The sequence below is a fragment of the Phacochoerus africanus genome, chromosome X, assembly GCF_016906955.1.
Source record: "Phacochoerus africanus isolate WHEZ1 chromosome X, ROS_Pafr_v1, whole genome shotgun sequence".
Classification (NCBI taxonomy): Eukaryota; Metazoa; Chordata; class Mammalia; order Artiodactyla; family Suidae; genus Phacochoerus; species Phacochoerus africanus.
Genome location: NC_062560.1, coordinates 107,514,307 through 107,536,506, shown reverse-complemented (window position 1 = coordinate 107,536,506; position 22,200 = coordinate 107,514,307). Strand labels below are relative to the sequence as shown.

The window sequence follows — 22,200 nt, the reverse complement described above, 5'->3', positions numbered from 1 at the left end:
ATCTTTGTTATATAGATTTTAACAGAGTTTGTAAACATTGCCCTCACAGAGACTGGCTTCCTCGAAAAAATGGTATGTGTGAGCATGTATGTGTGTATGTGTCTCTATATGTCTGTGCCTGCATCCATGTGTACGTGTGTATGTGTGTGTGTCTACAAATATGATAGAGGGAGGGAGAGATGGGGGGAGAAAAGGGGAGAGGAAACACACTAACTTTCAGTGAGAAGTCAAGTCAGTCAAGTAAATGAGGTATACTAAAACTCAAGGAAGTGAAGTGTACATTAACTCTTCATTCCTAGCCTAACCACCAATATATTAATTAATGAAATTGTTACATTTTAATATAAGGTTAGATTTGGGAAAAACTTCTGTAATTTTTCTTTCATGCCCACTAAACAATAAATATATTGACCCATGAAAAGTGTAATTTATTTCAATCATAACTGATTTCCTCAAATATGGAATAACTTTTGGCAAACAGCTTTTAATTTTGCTTGATATAATTTAAATAAAAGTTAATCAGTTCTTAAGGAGTGCAAGTCCTTTTTTTTTTTTTTTTCTATCCTGATCTTTTTCTCCATTTCGAAACCCCTTTTTTGGCTTCTATTATTATTGTTGTTGTTTTGGGTTGGTTAAAGATTCTTTTGCAGCATCTTATTAAAGAGAAAGGAACATCAACTTCCTTTCACTGGAAAACTAGTTAAGTCTGCATTCAAAATTGTGTCATGTGAGCATTCTCTTACTTTGGCAAACATGTTTTTGTTTGTACCATTAACTGTGAGTCATTTGGATCTACAGAAAATAAAATGAATGCCTGTGAGTTACATGTTTATTTTCACTAAGGCCTAATCAGTAAGATGGAAAAATAATAAAGAAAAAAATTCTAGCTCCTGGATTTCTTCTCTTTCTCAGTAAATACAGCCATCTTTCAGTAATATTTTCCATTTTGAATGTACACCACCAAGAAAGCAATTTGTGAAAGGTAATTTGTCAGACTTTGTGATTACCTATTTCTTGGACCCATTTGATTCCCTCCAGAGTCTTTCTCCCTGATTTTCTGGCTTTAAGATTTATTTTCAAATTCCTATTATATTTACAGAGGATGTGCTTGACAGATATGTTGCAAGGATTGTTATACATGCAACAGAATGTTTAAAAAAATTACTCACTTTGCTTATAAGCCAGTTTATTGTCCTCTGTGCAAAGTAACAAGCCATTCTGTCATGGATGAAAGATCTTGATTTGAATGTTTACAGTGCACAACTCCTTTATGGCTGAAAGCTTCTAGTGATTTCAATCTTTCTGTCACCCATACAAACCCTGTATCTACATACAAAGATATCTGATTACAATAGATAAAGATTTATTTTTCAATGATTAGCTGCAATCATTTCTTGATTAAATGTCTCTATTAAGAACAGTGTTCCATCCTTTCATGGCATCTACCACTCCCTCCACCACTTTTCAGTCAGCTGCAATCAGAAAAGTCATTAATTGACAATAAAACATCATTTCAGATTTTTGTGTGGATTATGACTCTGACAACTTATTTTAAATGAATTGATATTTTTTATTTTTTGATTTTTAATGTATCACATTTAAAGATATTATATATGACAATTCTTAATGTCAATTATAAATGTAAATAGTTATACATTTGGAGATTTTTAAAGTTCTTACTTGGGGTGTTCTTACCATGAATGAGTAAGCCAGATTCTTAACAGTGGAAAAGCTACTGCCTGGGAGTGATCTACTTATATTGACATTTTGGAACTAGTACAGTTCCATTTAGTAAAATGTTAACATAGTAGTTTAACGGCAGAGGAAAACTTGATTCAATGCCTTTCTTAGCCAAAAGAACAGACTGGATAACGAAAAATCCTTATTGACAATAGGAAACATCCTGATACATTTGTAATTACAGTGTTCCTCTTAATCCAGTATTTCACTATGTGTTATGGCCCTTGCAGTCTTCATATTTAATCTACACGAATTGGAGTAATTCTTGCTCCCATTTTGAGAACTGGGAAATGAAAAAGTAATTTATTTTTTTCAAGGTCACATATCACATCTATGATAGAGACTGAAATAATTTATCATTGCACATATGTGTGGTGTCTTTTTTAGGCAATTTCTGTCATTATTTTCAGTCAATTCTCCTAACTGCTAAATAACCACTTCTGACAAATCAATGAAGATAACTACCAAGTCAAATCTAATATACAGAAAGCAATGATAAATACTTAGCAGATTCATGGGGCTTGGACACTTACAAAGTATTTTCACATCCATTATCTAATTTTTTTTTCATCTGAACAACCTTAGAAGCAGGAAAGGTAAGTATTTTTATCCTCATTTTAGAGGTATGGAACATAAAATTCAGAGAAGTTAAATCACATGGCCCAAGTCTCAGACCTAGGAAGTGGGAGAGCCAGGATTCTAATGTAGATCTTTTGCCTCTAAACACAGCAATGTTAATACTAAAACAGTGTCATCCAAAAACTTATAATTTGTCTCTAGACAAACATCTAAGCATTCTTGTTAAACATCAAGCATCATTTATAAGATAATTTCATTTTAGTTAAGTATACCTCACTCACAAAATTATGCATGGTAAGAAACAAAATATTCCAAAAACAGATTTGAAAAACTGTTGTATATAAGTATCTGTTCTATCCAATTATTTATACCCCAATGAACTTTCATATCTGTTGTTTAGTTATCTAAGATGATCATTAACCATATTTTACATGTGAAGAAATATACTCTGAAAGGTTTTATAACATACCACAGATTTCACAGTTTGTAATTTGGTGGAGCCAATATTTAAACAAATATCTGTCTTGTTATCTAAGTCTTTGCTTTTTCTAAAGTCAAGAGTTATTTTTCTTGATGGTGGGAATCATTTTTCAATGTATACATATATCAGATCATTGTGTTGTACACTTTAAACATATTATAATTTTATTTATCAATTAGACCTCAATAAAGCTGAAAAAAGTTAGATATTGTAGACTTCCTTGTATAGACAATATTTGTATATTTCACATAAAAGACTTCTTGTTAAATATATAGCTAATTCTGAACGGGATTCCTCAAATACTTAAGAATTCAAGATTAGAGGTATCTTGCAGAGCTTAAGTGCTATACGGAGGGACTTGATGATAAACTTGAGATGTATTTACACTTTTTTCTATATTTTGTAGTAAATGTGGAATAAACCTTTGCTGAGCATTTGTGTCAAACACTCTCCTGGGCTCTGAGGATATAAAGATGTTTAAATCATGGCTCCTTCCCTTAAGAAGCTAATGGGAAATTCATTGGTTCATTCATTTAAAAAGTATTTACTGAGAATCTATTAGAAAGAAAGGCCCCAAATGAAAAAAGTGTGTATCTACTTCAATAATTCAAGGATTCATAAAATAGAAGGGACTTACTTTCTGAAAGTTTCTAGTCATTCTAGCGGTTCACCTTTATAAAGTTCCATGTCAACTTAAAAATATTAGTTAAAAGAATCACTTTCAAATGCTCCCAAAGAGCAACATTATTTACACTCATTCATGCTACATAATGAATATATATTGAAAGTCACCATCTGCCCGTTTTCCTTAGTGACAAAGTATTGTCAAGACTGTTAATTACCAAAGTCAGAAGAATTTTTGTATAGTTGAACTTCAGTGTGACATCTTGGACCAGTTTACACATTACAGGAAATAAAAGTGAGTCAATGATAATATATGTATGTGGTGGTTTTAACTTATCCCAATAATCTCTGTTTATCTGGTCAAGCAAACAAAACACCCTGTGAAACTGCATACCTTCATGTCCTGAGTTTTCTAAGTCAATTAGTCAATAGCTCAGAGGGGATGAGATTAATCCATAATAAAATCACAAGCCTAGAAAAGACCAATAAATGCCTCACATCCCTCTCTCTGTGTAATATTTTAATCTTAGTTCTCTGTTTTGTTGGCAGAGATTGTGAAATTAGATAATTCTTATCTTTATATGTTTCCAGTAATAATACTTTTATTAGTATGAGAATTTCAAGATGCAATAAATAAACAATGACATTCTGTCTGTCCTCTTTTTTTTTTTTTTTACCATTGCTAGTGTCAATGTGTCAATAAAAGTTAGAATGTCTGATTCCTCCTAATCTTCAAATGCTTATAAAGTGACACATTTTATTTACACTTTGAAAATGCACATTTAATTCTTTTCTTCTGTGAACATCAATATTTTTCTGCTCAGTGGATGAATATTGAGCAGGGCAACTTGCCAGCTCTCCACTGGAGAATTGGGATCTGGCACTCCCTCCACTTTGAAAACACGCTCAAGCAAGGCTTCTTGTTCACATAGGGCTCACATTAAAAAGCAAACTCAAAATATCTTCAAACAACACGAGACACCCTGCTTTATGTACTTAAAGAAGGTCAGTAGTATTTCTCATGCCAAGGAAAGCATATGATTTAAATTTCAGAACATGATTTCATCTAAAACTTGCAAAAATGTTTTTATTTGACTGGAAAGTTAAAGAAGAAAAGAAAGTTGTTGCTGTTTGCATGTATTAACTCAATACTTTCAGTGACATTTCTCTAACAACCACAAATTGCTGCATTCTCTATGGTGGGCAATGTAATTTTTGAAAAGTTATTAGGCTTTCAAAATGACATTTTCTACTTTTGTAATAAAATACCTTGTCTACCAACCAAATAAAGAGTTTCTGACACCCCAGGGCAAATAGCAGTAGGTGGGGTGGGGGTGGGGTGCAATTTTATGAACATATACAAGAACAGCATGTTTAAACTCTTAATTTTATTACTGTAAATTTATTTCGATTTGTCTCTGGAACACAGCAGGAACAGAGGAGACTGTGTGCAAGAGAGCAAAAATAGCTCATTTAAAGCGCATAAGTTCTGTAGATGTAAATTAAGCTCTCCTTAGTTTCAAAGCTTATAAAGTTTTAAAGTAAATCATTAGATCTCTCTTGTTACCGATAGCATGTTTCCATCTATTACCTTATTTTTATTATTTCTATTCTTGATCATGCCAATTTGCACAAAGAGAAAAGAGATTGAACCAGACTTTAAAATCTCCAAAGTTCTTGTCCAGTACCCTTTGTGTGAACCAGGACTCTATACACGGTGCAAGGGGGAGGTAGGACATCCCAGCTTTTTTATTTGATAAAAAAATCTTTAACATTTTCTGTTATTTTTAAATAAAAATTGTATATGTTGAAGGTGTGCAACATGATAATTAGCTATACGTATACAAAGTCAAAGGATTACTACTATATTCATTGTAGCATTATTCACAATAGCCAATATACAGAAACAACCTAAGTGTCTATAAATGAATGAATAGATAGAGAAATTGTGGTGTATATATATGGAATGGAATATTATTCAGCCTTAAGAAAGAGGGAGATCTTGTCATTTCTGACAATACGGATAACTTAGAGGACATTACACTAAGTTCAATAAGCCAAACACAGAAAGAGAAAAACCACATGATCTCACTTACACATGGAATCTAAAAGAGTTAAATGCATAGTAGCAGAGGGTAGAATGGTGGATACCAGGATAAGGATGTGGTGGAATTGAAATGTTGGTCAAAGGGTAACAAAAAAAGGGTTTTGAGGTGACCAGCATAATCAAGCAGATCTGTCAATCTAGTTGCCTAGTGGTTTGTTTTGTTTTAACAACAGAGTAAGGCTTTAGCAACTTACTTACTCAATGGGTTAGAAAGTTAAAATTTTATTAAATCATTAGTACCATTATTAATATTTATTGACTAGCTACTGTGTAACAGTGCATTAGAATCCATTCTAGTCAAATATAACATCAAATTGGTCTGAATGCAATTTTCTTGAAATTTTAAAATAGTTATTTTTGACATAAGATAGAAATGAACCAAGTTCTAGAAGTTCAAATTTCCTCAGTTTTTTCTTATTTATTCTTTATGTTTTCTTGTTCCATCAGCAATTTCCTGTAACACTTGCATATAAAAGAATATGGTATTTGCCTTCAACTTGCCCACATGTATATAAGCTTTCCCCAAATCATGTCAACTCCCTATGTTTCCATCATCACTTAGGCACAAGCAATATCTGTGGAGATAATTCATATATATATATATATATGCCTTCAAAAAGCAATGATACCGAAGGCAACTGTTTTTATAAGCAGAACAGAGTTTTCTTTCCCTAGATAAGAAATGGTTAATGAGATAATCTAGATGAGATGAAATTACAACCAGTACACAATCCCCTACCTTTCTCAATGCTCTGTCCTCCATTCATCTATATTATCTTTTACTAATTTTCTAAGAAATGGAAGCTATGATGGTGCTATAGTAGTTTCTGCTTTCCCTAATACCTACTACCATACTTTGTTTAAGAATTCTTAACATGACTTTTAGCATTGTTAAGTAACAAATTCTAAAGTCTACCTTATTTTGTACATCTTCCAGTATAAGAAACCAAAGAATACTAAAGTTCTGTACCTTGACTGCTATCAATGAGGAACCCAGAAGACAGATACATCTCAAAGGAACTTTGCAGGTTGGGAGGATGTGCTTCTTTCATTGTTCTTTTATTGAGCCATCTTAAATTCATTTGTTCAATATTAAATCAACTTAGGAATCCACGTCCTCACTTTGTTTGTCTTCTCCTTTTTAATTTTCTCTGTCAATTCTTTTTTAAGCTGATCTTTTCATTTAATTTTCTCCTCTTCCAATTTAAAAAAATTATTGGCATAGATTTGACTTACAATATTGTATTAATTTCTGCTGTATAGCAAAGTGATTCAGTCATACATATCCTTTCTTTTCAGATTATTTTCCCATACAGGTTATTACAGAATAATGAGTAGATTTCCCCATGCTATACAGTAGATTCTTGTTACTTATCTATTTTATATATAGTACTATGCATATGTTAATCCCAACCTCCTAATTTACTCCCCCCCCCACACACACACATTTCCCCTTTGGTAACCATAATTTTGATTTTGAAATCTGTATGTTTCTATTTTGTAAATAAGTTATTTTGTATCATTTTTATTGGATTCCACATATAAGTGACCTCGTATAATATTTTCTCTCTCAATTCTTAAGCTCAGAATTTTGTACCCACTTGACTGTTTTTTTCCCCTGTGACTGGATTATTACAGCCTACTTGTCTCTACAGTCTTTTTTTTTTTCTCCCTGATTAAGCCCACTCAGTAAACCATGGCTAATCTAATTTCCTTTAAATCTTACACCCATCATATCATTCATCTTCTCAAATACCTATGGTATTTCCCTATTTACCAGTACTACTCTGCATGACTTCCAAAGCCTTCTATAATTGGATGACCCTTAGCATAATGTTCAAGTTAATTTCACACTTTTCCATAACACAATTACTCTGCTTTCATCAGGCTATTTTCTACACTGTGCTGCTCATGTTATCCAAATAACCTTCAAGGTTCAAGAAGGTCACAGCTCCTCCATGAATCCTTCCCTCCGTGCCACAGCCTGTACTGAGCAATTTCCTTCACAACTCTCCTATAAGACATTTTATGACTCCTTTATGACTCCTTATGTTATCACTTAATTTTATAGTTGTGAATTTTAAAAATTATTATAAATGTTATATTACTTTCATCCTATCTTCATAACCAAAGTAGAAGCTCTTTGATGGCATGGGCCATTATTTGTTATTTCTTGCAGATGTCCTAGAGAACCTAGCATATCATTATACACTTAATAGATCCTCAATGAGTATCTGTTGATAAAGAGACTGTCAATATTTATTGATAAGGAGAATTGAGTTAAATGTCATTTCTGAATTTTTGACTTACTGCCACCAGACTATTCATCCAGTAAATGAGAACACTTGCTATGTACACCTTCTTCCATCATTTAATTTAGCAGGAGAACAAAAGTGTCTCCTTGTTTAATATAGCCTGTCAATTTATAAAACTTTACCAAAATTGAGCTAATAATTTACACTTTAAAAGAGACTTTGGCAATTTTGTGATTCTGTATATTGTGTAGATTGACAGTCATAATCTATGACTGTCATAATCTACCATGGTAGTCGACATTTCAATAACACAGATCAGACATGCTATTATTTTTCTTCTCTCATCGTCACATGTGTAGCCTCCACATTCTGAAATTTATGGTTTACAAAGATATATATTTTTCACCTACAGTCTTAATCACAGACTTTCAGAGTAGGACAGAACTTTAGAGTTGATCTAATTCAAATGACAAATCTGAAGTTTGAATCTCTTAAATGAAATGTATTAATTTATTCAACACATAGTCATTGAATACCTCACATGTACTAGCCACTCAAGCAGATAGTACTTGACTATATGTGGTAACTTGCAACTCTCAACAGTGTGTCTCAACAGTGTGAATTCGCCAATTCTATCAGATAATGTCCTTTGGTTGGAGACGTCTCTCTTTTATTTCATTGAAATCTGCTCTCTGGAATTTCCTTTATCTCATTTTATTTTTATTTATTTATTTATTTTTTGTCTTTTTAGGGCTGCACCCACTGCATACAGAGGCTCCCAGGCTAGGGGTCAAACTGGAGCTATAGCCACCGGCCTACACCACAGCCACAGCAACGCCACATCCAAGCCACACCTGTGACCTACACCACAGCTCACAGCAACTCCGGATCCTCAACCCACTGAGCGAGGCCAAGGATCGAATCTGCCTCCTCATTGATCCTAGTCAGATTAGTTTCTGCTGAGCCATGACGGGAACTCCATATCTCATTTTGGTTATTAGAACAATATAAAACAACTCTAGTATCTGTTCTGCAGGACAATCCATCAGTATTTAAAATGTCTCATGCTCCCCTATAGTAATATTTCTCTTCTCTCTGTCACACCACTTCAACTCTTCCCAGGTTTCCAAACGGTATGGTTCACGGCTCCTAACCACCCTGCTTGTTCTACCGTCAGTAAGTTCCAGTGCTGTTCTTACCAAGCTTATCAGATGTAATAACCATATTTTGCAATAATCACCTTTACTGAAATTAAATGTACATATAATATAGCCTACATTATCTATACAAATCCATGTTTTCACCTATAAAATCTATAAAAGTATCTGTAAAAATACATAACTCATCTATAAAATCTACACAATTCTTGAACCTCAGTATAAATGGGAAATGCAATGAAATAATTTTATAATAAAATAAAATGTTTTGCAATGTGTCAGTAACAACTAAACTTTGAAAACAAACAAAAAAAAACCCACTCAAGTTTTCAAAGTGTCCCCTGGTGGGGAGAAGCCACCCCCACAATACCCTGATAATGCACTTTTCTAATGGGTCTAAAGTTCTTTAAAATAAGGTGACCAACTTTGAATGTAGCCCTTCACATGTACTCTAACCTACTTATAAAAAGTGAAATTATCTCTTGCTTCATTTTATGTACTATACTTCTATCATGACAACCTAAAATCAGAGAACCTTTCTTATTCACCCTTTGGGCTTACTATTAAGTAAAATTCCAAAGCCTTTTAACATAGGTTTCTAAGTGTGAGGCCAGGTCACTTCCCTTTTATTCTTAAATATTTTAAATATGAAAATACAGCACATTAAATGCAACCATGCTAGATTTGGAACATTTCCCTGATCTATTGATATTTTTGAATCATGTTTCATGTTTCTCATGTATTATATTCATTCTGCTTCACAGTTTAATTTCATCTATCAATTTGATAAATATTCCTTTTATGTCCTTATTAAAAGAAAGAAAAAAAGAAAAGGAAGGAAGGAAGGAAGGAAGGAAGGAAGGAAGGAGTGAAGGAAGGAGGAGTAAGGAGCAACTGATTCGTACGTAATTCCTTAACGTCAAGGTCAGCACCTCCTCCCGAAAGAACAAAGACCCACCACCCCGATCCCTCCCCTCCCCCATCAAGAAGAAAAGATTGGGAGAGAACCACTGTTAACCTCTCGGAAATATAGTGAGAATATATAGTATAGTTGAGACAACATGATTATCTGCTTAAGAATGCTTACTCTATTACTTAATTTTAAGTAAATAATAGAGTAGTCTATTTTGTTGATTAGACCCACTTTTAGAAAACGTAATTTTTTTCTTATTTTTAGGCCTGAGCCTGTGGCATGTGGAAGCTCCCTGGCTAGGGATCAAATCAAAGCTGCAGCTGAGGCCTACGCCACAGCCACAGCAACACCAGATCTGAGCCACATCTGCGACCTGTGCCTCAGCTTAACCTATTGAGCCACAATGGGAATTACTAGAAAATGTATATATGTATTTAAACCTGAGTCTAGATACTAGTATTCACTAAGGCACAGGTTTGATGGGTTTTATTACATATATATTTGCTAAAGCACATTACATTACAATCAACAAATTGTATGATTAAACAAATGTCTGTCTTTCACACCATATGTGATTTGGACAACACACTCTGGAATAGATGGCTTTATTCTATTTTAACCTCCTTTCCCAGATAAAAACCAGCCCTGTTTTATAAATGAAAAGAAAAAAAATAAAAAATGAACACTTACTCTGGAGTTACAGTATTGGCTGAAAATTAAAATTTTACTACTTTACAGCTGTACAGACTTGGAAAACTCTATGCCTCAGTTTCCTTAACAGCCAAATGGGGTTGAATAGAGTATTTTCATAGAGTTGTTTTTAAAAACTAAGATAATCCCCTTTGGGTCTGGTGCTTATTAAATGCTCAGTAAATGTTTTAAAGTTTCAAGAGCTCAAGTCACATATTTGTTGCCATGTTGAGTTACTAGTTCAGCCACTGTTCTGGTTGAATTAACTATTGACAAATCTGGCCAACATCTTTACCCAGTGAATTATTTATTGCTATGGAAAAAACTACCCCAAAATATAGTAGCTTAAAACAATAAACATTTATTATCTCACAGTTTTTGTAGATTAGAAAAATCTGGCCACAGCTTATGTGGGTTTCTATGGCTCAGAGTATGCATTCAGGCTGCAGTCAAGGTGTCAGCCTGGGCTATGGGCTCATCCCGGAGCTCGTGTGGGAGCAGGGGTTGGGGAATCCACTCTCACTCATGTGGCTGTAGGCAAGCTGGCATCAGCTCCTTACCAAGCAAGTCTCTTCAATAAGGCAACCCACAGCATGGCAGCTGCTTCTCTCAGAGTGAGCCAGTGAAAGAATAAAGGGGGGAATTGATGTCACAGTCTTTTATAAATATTCGTAGAAGTGACATCCCATCATCTTTGTCATATTAAGTTGATAGAATCAAGCCACAAGGCCAGTCCAATGCCAAAGGAGGGGATTACATAAGTGTATGGAAACTAGGAGGCAGAGCTCATTGGGGACCATCTTAGAGGCTACATACCACAACTAGCAAGATGCTGGCAGGGCAAGACAGGAAGGCTGGGGATCATCCAGGTTTGAGTAGCTCTTCAAATCACTCAGTGGTCAGCATCAGGACTGTAGCATATTGACTTACCTCATGCCATACTCACTCCTTTCTTGGTATTGGCAAAGGTTGGAAAAGAATATTGTAACAAACACAGTGTAATGGGGGAAAGGGCACTAGCCTGGGTTGGAATCTCACATATGTCACTTACTACCTATTTCACTTCACTAAGCCTGTAGGGTAACATGGGTTATCAAAAACTGGAAGCTATTATAATTAAATATATAAAATGTACATATATTTAAATAGATGCAAATATATGTAAATACTAATTTTTAATTTAAAAAGTATACGTGATATACCCACAGGTCCTGGCAAAGTTCCCAATCCATAGTAGTTATGTTTGGTGAATGAGTTTGGCCTCCTCTCCTGATCCTCCGTTATGTCTCTTTGTCACAACAGAATGACAATTCATTGAAGGGAAAGACTTGATGTCTCATTCATCTTTGTATTTCCTAATATCTAATGCCTTCATAGCATACCATAGGCATGCAATAAATCCTTGTTGAATAAATATAACTATTAATCACAAATCATGAATCATTCACTTTACTATCTCCCTTATTGCCCTAACATCTTGTCCACTTATTTCCATTTTTTTCACAAGAATATTGGTGATCAGTTCAAATGCATGTTTCATAATAGATGTTATTTTTAGATAGAGGACATACTGTAATTATTTCTAATTTACATCCTGAAGAACAGTATGATATGACCCACCTGAAACAAATTAGGATACGAGCAGATACAGTATTCTACATTCTTCCCACGTTTTCTGTTTTTCTTTTGAAAATACTTTAACCATTTTCTGCCATTCTATTCTCTTCATGTCCTTTTCCTCTAAGCAATCCTTCTTTAATCCTATTAATTCTGATGACAGCAAGTCAATAATACTTTAATGTATATTTGTGTATTTACATTTCAAGAGTCCTGTTGGGAGAGGAAACTCTAATGATGGTATTTATGATATTGTGGAACCTAAAGGGGGAGACTTGTAGACATATTGGGATTTTTCTTCTCTGTCCATTAAATCTCAACGTTTCCTACTCTACATTAGTCTATGATAATTATAACTTTAGGGTTTCTAACTAATGAAGTTTTTTCATTATAGTTCAGAGTTCACAGGTAATAATCCTTTATATATTTTATATGCCTTTTTTCCCATAATCAATTGAAGTAGCTTTTAAGAATAAAATTAAAAATAAAAATAGAGTCAAGAAAGAGAAAAAGTGGAAAAGTTGTTATAGTTGCTATAGAAGAGCATCACATTTTTCACCATGCTTCCTAGCAGCCAAGGGAAAAAAGTGAATGATTTTTACCATATACTGAACACACATTGTGTGTCAGGAACTTTGCTAGATGCATTGACATTATATCTATCTTCACTACAACCATGGAGAGCAGGTGTTAAATCCTACTACTTAACAGATGAAGTTAAACTGAAGTTGGAAAACCTATCTTGCCCAGTGTCACAAAATGAAACCCTTAAGTGGAGCCAAGATTCAAATCCAAGGACTCTCTGACTTCATAGTCTGCAGTCTTATATAGTTTTCATGGTCAAAAAGGAGGAAATATAATAATTCCAGAGATAAAGGCTTTTTGCCATTATATTATAAAATTAATTTTCTGTGTGACATTGTATAAAAGGGACATTGAACAATATGATGAACATTGCCCTTCATAACAGATTTACAATAAATGCAGAAGGAATATCCATATAGCCGTTTGGCTATTTTTTAATGATCTTTGCTAACTGTCTAAAGCATAACATCGAAGTGCAAGTGAGTGAAACTGATTCAGCAAACACTAAGCTAATATGATCCTAGGATACAGTCTCCTGGTGCCCTAAGGTGATTCAAGAATAAAAATGAAAGTACATGTCAGCCTTCAGAATGCTATTATATTTTATTAGCAAGGGTTTATTTAGAAGCTGAAGTCATTCATTAAACAAAAGTGTATGGACCATTGATACGCCAGGCACTGTGCTAGGCTCTCGGGATCCAAATATAATTTATAAAATACTTCTATTTCAAAAGTGCTTGCACTTCTTTTAGAATTAGATGAGCCATTGCCTACAATGAGGTAAGTTAATTGCTATAGTGGAAGTATGTACATATTGTACAAAAAAGGTGCCCTTAAACCTATCTGGCAGAGTCAAAGAAATATTCATAGTGGAGGTAATATTTGAGATGAGACTTGAAAGTAGCAAAAGTTCTTCCCTCCAAGCTGTGTTCAATTAGAGGCGGCTGATCAAATAGCATGAAGTTCTATGTTCTGTTCTACCAGTTACACAGAGACACAGGGTCTCTAAAATTTCAGTCAGCATTATTCAACAAATATTGATTGACTATTTCCATGATATGCTAAACACTGGAGATACAGTAGTGAGTACAATGGATACTGCCTCTGTCCTCATGATGTTTTTGTTCAATCTTTCTGGTAGATATAGACATTAAACAGAGTCACAGAAATAACCATGCCGTTTCACCTGTGGTAAATGCCATGAAGGAAAGGGGATCTCTATGTAATAGATGTAACCTAGTCTGGGTAGTCGAGGAGAGTCTCTATAAAGAAAGTGATACGTTACCTAAAACCTGAAGGAAAGGAGTTAACAAGGCCAAGTACCTTGAGGGGGTAAAAGGTGGAAGACTCACAGGTAGAAAGCATTCCAGGCAGAGAGAACAGCATGCAAAAAAGGATCTGAGGCATGACGTTATATAATGTCATTGAGAAAACTTAAAAGGGCCAGTGTGTCTGGAACAGGAAAAAAAAAAATGAAAAAAAAAAGGTAGAAATGTAGCTGGAGAACATAAGTCAGATCATGTTGTGTCTTGTAGGTTGTGTTAAAGATTTTGATATTTATCCTAAGATAGTAGGAAAACATTGGTTTGTTTAAGTAAATTCAGTGACATGGCCATATCTGCATTTTGAAAATATCACTCTGGCTGCAATGTTTAATGGAGGAGAGTAAAAACAGTTTCAGGAAAATCATTTAAGAGGCTATTGTAGTTGTCTAGTTAAGATGAAATTGTGGCTTAGGAAAGGGTGGTAGCAGTGGAGAGAGGGTGAGAACTGAGTGGATTTGAGAAATGTTAGAAGCTGGATATTGGATCTGAAGATAAGGGAATATTGTATGTCAAGGATAATTCTTAGGACTCTATACAGTTGGATGGATGGTGGTTTATTAACACAGGAAACAGTAAAATATCATGTGTATGGGAGTCAAAATCAAGATCTTGAGCTTATGTATGCTGAGTTGGAAGATCTGTTTTGATATCCAGAATGTCAAATAGAAAGTTGCCCATGTTGTGCTGGGACAAAGTTTAAAAATTAGGAGGCATTGGTGTATACGGTGTAGTTAAAGCTAGGTGTAAGCGGGTATCTACATTAGGGAAACTAATAAACTGAATATTACTATCCAGTTAGGATGATACAGAACATGAAATTAAACTGTTTATCAATCAATTTCACAGGCTTTCTTTATGTACCTATCTGATATTAGAGCATGATCTACATACATTTTTACAGTAGTTTCTGTCCAACTACTATCATCAGGTGGGCAATGCCCTTAATCAGAGAGGTTTATTTTTCGTACAGGGATTCATATTTATTTTGACATCTATTACCAGTAAGAACTCCAATATGGTAGGTTCATAGAATTAAACCTTCCAAGCTATCATTTGATAATCTACTAGCATACTACAAAGTTTTTTCTACAATATATTCTTCCCATATGAATATTTATCTATAGATTGGACAGACAATGGAGATTGATGAGCTGTATGTGAGTAGACAAGTAGCTAGCTCTGCAAATATTTCATCCCTCTGTGTACTGGTTTTTAGTAATGGTAAGTGCACACTGCACAGCAGTGCACACTCAAAAACTCCCATTCCTATGGCTTCCAAGTTATCTTTGTAAAGTTAAATAAGGGAAAGGAGGGAAAGCCATTAGGGTTTAAGAGAAATTTATTAAGAGTTTATAATCTTCCAGACACTATTCTTAGTGCTTTTTATGTATTAACTCATTTAATCAACAAAACAATCCCAGGGCATAGGTGTTATTATTATCCCATGTTTATAGATAAGGGAATAAATCCAAATAAAGTATACTAACTGACCCAGTTCCAAAAACAGAAAACCACAGAAACGGAATTAAAACATGTTAAGTGGCTCCCAGGTCCACTCTCTTAACCACTACACTGTTGTGCCTCTACCACAGAATCTACCTTCTCAATAAACAAAGCCTGAGCTTGGGCTCTGGCACATTCTTTCCTCTTAGAGAAAGGAGATAGGGAAAGGGCAAGGAAGAGGTCACAGAATCAAAATTGCCTCTTTCCCTACAATTCTGTTTCTAGTAAATGAAGTAATGTGATGGAGCTTTCCTTTATTCTCCCATCTGACAGTGTACACCTTTAGCAGTGCCTTTGCAGGGGGAAACACAGCCTGCTGCATCATTTCTATATCACGAGGTTTGGAGGAAGCCTTCCATCTGACTACAAACCAGGTTCACAGCTGCTTATCTTAGGAGACTTGACAAGGTCGCAGATTGAAATGCTATGGCTATATTATAATTAGAAATTAAGTGAAAATTTATTCAATTTAATAATTCAAGAATAGTTTGCCTTGTGTCTGTTATAAATAACAGGGTATCATTATCATATATTATTTTAAAACAAGCCTAATTAACTATATTTCTTTTTTTTAGGTCTTATACTTGTTGTGGAAGATAATGCAAAGGCTAAACATACAAATACAGACAAAAAGTAAAAAATATTCTTGAGGATAGCCTTGCTTTACATCTATGTACAATGCATCTGAAATGATTATATGACCCCATTTCTGAAGACAGATGCCCTTATACCTAAAAATCTGCTTCAATCCCTAACACGAGCATATGTAAGATCTATTTTTGTATAGCAGAATGTGTAAAAAAAAGTTTCAAAGTTGAACACTTCTTCAAAAAGACACGTTACTAACCTATTAGTTTTATTATTACCCTGCCTTTCTCATTCAGTGCCATTGTCTTGAGACTATTTTAATTTTGAATCCCAACATAGTAATATTTTGAAAATAATTTGAATATTTATCAGCCGAGTTTATGTTCATGATACCACAGTAAAATAATCAATCTTCTGCCATAACGAATTTTAAACTGGCAAATGTAACTTGTTTATTGGCTAACATATCCTTTTCTTCATTCATAGATTAGATCAGTGAACACAGTTGATAAAATTATCCAGTAGGCTGAAAAGAATCCTAAACAAATATAGATTGATAGATACAGATAATAATGTCACATAACTTGTCTGGTTATATAGATACATAGATCAATATCAATCTATATTGAAGTTTTATATATATACAAGCAAGTTATGTGGCATTATTACAAATCAATTCAAATCCTTCACTTTCTCCACTCAAGTAATTTGATTTCAAAATAATCTTACTTGTAATTTTTTGATATTTCATTTTGTTTTCTCTCCTTTATTAGTTTATCAACAGGACAATCAAGTTTTACAAACCACTTAGGGTATATCTTTAAGGATGTGATGGTGTGAATGAAGTAGAAAACATTACCTGAGCCCTTGAGGAGTTTACAATGTGATTAAGAAGATAACATTTAAACGTATTAAGTGATTAGAGAACAGGCTGAGACAGTGCCCTGAAACCACTAATATAAGCTCCTATCCAATGGAGGGGAATCTGGTATAGGGAAGATAGGTGAGGCTAATATAAACTTTTCCAGGGATATAGAAGTTGCAGAAAGCAGTAATAAATGTAGAAAAAGAATAGTAGCAACTGACAAGATGTTTACACTCATACACACAGTGGCCCTCATAGGTTACAAAAAGTAATGGAGAACCTGACACTCAGAAAGCTATGCAAAAATCTGAAATGTTATCATCAGGCCATTACAACTACTGCTTTAACAATAAATGTACTGTGTATGTCTATATATTATTAGACCTTATGTTTTCCTAAAAATGGAAACTATCAAATGTAAATAAAGGTTAAAATTTGTAAGCTCTTATACAAAACTGTAAATCTCTCAACATAACTTGGCTCTGGTCTGGAAGTTTTACATCTTTAAGCAAAAAGCTCAGAGAAATTTGAAAGTGTAGACATAAATGAAATAAAATACTTTTAATATATTGCATTCTAGATGAAATGAACACACCTCATTTATCAATACAAAATAGTAATCCGAACACTGACTACAAACCCATTACTATACATATATATTGTATATTTATATTATCAAAGTAGAGAGACATGATACTAGGCCTATTTATATGGGCATTATTTTAACCAAAGAAAAACAAAACAAGTGAAGGCATATATTATTGCACTTCATAAATATTAATTTAAAAGAATTTTTTGTAAAAAACCAAACATGCCTCAGAGATCATATTTTTGCCTTTAAATATCCTATGGAATATGTTATACATAATTTGCATTCAGTATTTACTTGTGTATTTTAGAAATTGTGGCTAGCTTTCAAAAATGTACAAAATGCAACACCTATAAAATTTCCATGATGGGGTAGTTTGCATGGTTTTAAAGAGGTGGAAATAGCAAAATTGAATTTCTTGAATAATATGGAGTAGTTGTTAGTCTTAAGAGCTTTGGAGTCAGACAGGGATTCGCAACCTGACGTCACCACTTACTAGCTGTTTGACTATGACGGAAGTCAACATTACTCTTTCTGGGCCTCAATTCTCTCATTTTAAATTATGGCTATATAAACAGAACCTACCTCATGATGTTATTGTGAGGATGAATGTACATAAAGCATTCAGAATGTTTAGCACAGTCCTCCAGCCAAAGACACAAACATGCTCTCAATAAATATTAGCTGTTATAAAAATTATTTTTACAATTGAAATCAATCTATCTCCCAAAATGTCCAGCCTGTATTTGTTCTACCACAACAGTAAAAAGTGTATCATGAAAGCTCCATTATAATATTCATTTTTCTGAGGTAGAATTAAAAAAAAAAAAAAGAAAACACTGTGGTAGGTTAAGTTAAAGGAATGTGTAGTCAGTTATTCTCTAGTAATGTAAGTACTAATTATGAAGTTGTCAGGACTCTTTTCATTGTCAGGTCACTCCCTATCCACCATCCTCCTCCTGATATAGCAATAAGCATGGGGAGGATTATGGGGGGAAAGTGGGCACTAGGACTTAGCAGCTGGACTGGGGTGGTGGGAAGGATCCACGGTTTATATGCTTAGTTTGTGCATCTGTGAGCTTGCAAAAAAGCCTGGGAGAAGGGGGATAAAAGCAGCAACACACTTACTATCATGCTTTCCCCTGATTGCTCAGAAAAGTTATTCACCTCCCCTCCCCACATGCACCCACTCAGCATACTAGGTTTTCTATCAGAAAATTGGGGTGTGTGCAGAGTTGGTAGGAGACACCAGCCACTTGTATTACTGTCTAATTGAGTGAGCATGCCTGGACAAGGGCTAACCACCACACTGGCTGTTTGGAAGTTGCAGAGCCACAGGTGGACCATCCAAATCCTGAGACTACTAAACCCATGCTCTGAATTCCTACTCTCAATCATTGTGTCTACGTGGTTACATCCTGTGGAAAGTTCTTCACTATCTGTGCTCATGGAAATCCTGTGCATCCCTCAGGGCCCTGTACCAACTTCTCAGGGGGCCTCTCAGAAGTGTCAGGGTTCTGCCCAGGCTCCTGGGGCTCCTCCAGGGACAGACAGTGAGGACAGAACCTTCCCTCCCCAGAGCAGAGGAAAGGGTATCCATCTCCTACAACTTCCAGTCAGCAACACCGCCTGAGGGCTCTGAGGTTCAAGAGAATTCAACGCCCTGAACACCCTTCTTGAGCCTCTCAGCCCCCACCACCAGCCCCAATGCAGTCCTCTCAGATCCTGAGGCCTCAGCAGGAAATGGAGCCTGGGGAACTACTTGCAAAGAAGAACCTCTCAAGTTCTGGTACAGGAGTTCAGGGAACTCAATTTGAGACGTACAAGGAAAAACTGGTTTAAAAATTGTTTGAAAATTTATAACAAATACCAGTAAAGGGGCTGAGAAGGGAGGGGCTGTGGAACAAACCTAACGCGGAGGGTCTCTATGCCTCTGCCAAACACTCCCATCCACCTTCAAGTTCACTGACTGCGAGGTCTCCCGAGACTGCACCAAGTGCACATTTGTTTCTTCGACAGATAATCGACAGAGCTCCTTCTAGCCTCATGCTTGACTGTATTTTAGCTTTCAGAAGTAAGGATTTTAAGAAGGCTAGTTGGTTGCTGTCCTTACGGTAGTGAAACTCCCCAACTAGGATAATAGGGGGCTTGGGCAGGCACACTAAATATGCCCCCAAGGAGACAGCTTGGGGATCCCAGAGAGCTGGTCCTGGGTGAACCTCACCCCCACGGGCTCCATCCCCCCCTTTCCCCCCGCCCCCCTCCGACCCCTCCCAGCCCAGCGTGTGCTACCCTGCACCCCACGCCCGCTCCCCGCCGGCTCCTCCCGCCGCCTCCGCCCCCTCAAACTCGGCCCCCTGCGTTGTCCTCGTCCCACACTGACTTCGCTCCCGCCGCGCCGCCGGCCGCACTTCCCGCCTTCGCCTCGATCCGCGCCGCCGCCGCTCGCGCCACCGCGCGCCGCCCGCGCTCCGCTGCCGCCGGCCACCTTTCGTCGCCCGGCCCCGCAGCCCTCGCCTCCGTCGCCGCGGCCGCGCCCCAGACTCGATCGGCTCTGCGCTCCGCGGCCGCCCCGGCCCCCGGCCGACGCCGCTGTCTCCGCTGCTACCACGGCCAACACGGGGGCCACGCGCCGCCGCTGCCGCCGCGCCGCCGCGACTCGCCCGCCGCCCACCATGGCCCCGCAGCAAACAGGTAGCAGGAAGCGGAAAGCGCCCGCGCTCGAGGCGGCCGCCGCGGGCTCGTCGTCGCAGGGCTCGGCGGCGGCGGCGGACGGAGACGGGCCGCTGCTGCCCAAGAAGCCGAAGCGGCCGGCGGCAAGACGCTCGCTGCTGCACTACCTGAAGGGCCGCGAGGTGGGCGCGCGGGGCCGCGCCGGGCTCCCAGGCTTCGAGGGCGAGCTGCGCGGCTACGCGGTGCAGAAGCTGCCTGAGCTGCTGAGGGAGCGAGAGCTGGCGCTGGGCACCCTCAACAAGGTGTTCGCGTCGCAGTGGCTGAACGCCAGGCAGGTGGTGTGCGGCACCAAGTGTAACACGCTTTTCGTGGTGGACGTGCAGTCGGGTCAGATCACGCGCATCCCTCTGATGCGGGATCGGGCGCCCGGGCCGGCCCGGGCCCAGCCGAGCTGCGGCATCCATGCCATCCAGCTAAACCCCTCCAAGACGCTTCTGGCCACTGGGGGGGAGAACCCCAACAGCCTGGCCGTCTACCAGTTGCCCACGCTGGATCCCGTGTGCCTAGGAGACCGCCATGGCCACAAGGACTGGATCTTCGCCATTGCCTGGATGAGCGACACGGTGGCCGTGAGCGGCTCCCGCGACGGCACCGTGGCGCTGTGGAGGATGGACCCCGACGTGTTCCAGGGCAGCATCGCCTGGCACAACAACGCTGGGCTCCCCGTCTACGCCCACATCCGTCCGCGGGACGTGGAGACCATCCCCAGGGCCAGCACCAACCCCAGTAACCGCAAGGTGCGGGCCCTGGCCTTCAGCGGCAAGAACCAGGAGCTGGGAGCCGTGTCCCTGGACGGCTACTTCCACCTGTGGAAAGCGCGGAGCACCCTGACCAGGCTGCTGTCCATCAGGCTGCCCTACTGCAGAGAGAACGTGTGCCTGACCTACTGCGACGAGTTGTCCTTGTACGCGGTGGGCTCCCAGTCCCACGTGTCCTTCCTGGATCCGCGGCAACGCCAGCAGAACATCCGGCCCCTGTGCTCCCGAGAGGGCGGCACGGGTGTGCGCTCCCTGAGCTTCTACCAGCACATCGTCACGGTGGGCACGGGCCACGGCTCCCTGCTCTTCTATGACATCCGCGCGCAGAAGTTCCTGGAGGAGAAGGCCTGGGCCACCCCGCACTCCTCCCCGGGGCCCGCAGGGAGGAAGCTCAAGCTCACCTGTGGCAGAGGCTGGCTCAACCACGACGACCTGTGGGTGAACTACTTCGGTGGCATTGGCGAATTCCCCAACGCGCTCTACACCCACTGCTACAACTGGCCTGAGATGAAGCTCTTCGTCGCTGGGGGGCCTCTCCCTTCAGGCCTCCATGGGAACTACGCTGGCCTCTGGAGCTAAGGATGGCTGTCCTGTCCTCAGAGTGCCCAGATTTACCTTCCAGTCCCCTCTCATGTTCCTTTTTCAGGCTGTGTTTGTGCTTTTGACTGTGGCTTTTATCTTCCAGGTGGAAAGTGCCCATCTTACCTCTGCTTAGTGTATGAGGCAGAGAGAGAGAAGGCAGAAGTGGTCTCTTGGGCAATCAAAACTCGGTGTTAAGATTTTTCTGCACCTCCTCCAACACCACCATCTTTTCTGCCTCTCTTACAAAGAATTTTCACTAATCCTTAATTGTGGTCTCTCTTTTTGAGTGATTCACCTATGCTCTTTCTCTGGGCTGATGCAGCCATGGTTCCAACTACAATTCAATACTTTAGTTTTTATCGATATTTCAACAGTATGTTCACATCTTTTACTCATTTCAGATGTATTTCTGGAAAATGTGTGCTAAAAAGTGTCTTTTGGGCTTGTCTGAGGAACTACCCATCATATAACAGAGCAGGTTTATAGTCCTGCTCCAATTAGAAAATGCA

The 22,200-nt window shown here is 38.0% G+C and overlaps 1 protein-coding gene across 1 annotated transcript; it reads left to right on the top strand.

Moving 5' to 3' along the window:
• The first annotated feature begins 20,287 nt into the window (after nucleotides 1-20,287).
• On the top strand, nucleotides 20,288-21,848 carry LOC125118891 (DDB1- and CUL4-associated factor 12-like protein 2). The gene has a single exon (XM_047765761.1). It carries the CDS (start codon nucleotides 20,294-20,296, stop codon nucleotides 21,686-21,688), a length of 1,395 nt encoding a protein of 464 aa, XP_047621717.1. The 5' UTR covers nucleotides 20,288-20,293; the 3' UTR covers nucleotides 21,689-21,848.
• The last annotated feature ends 352 nt before the right edge of the window (nucleotides 21,849-22,200 follow it).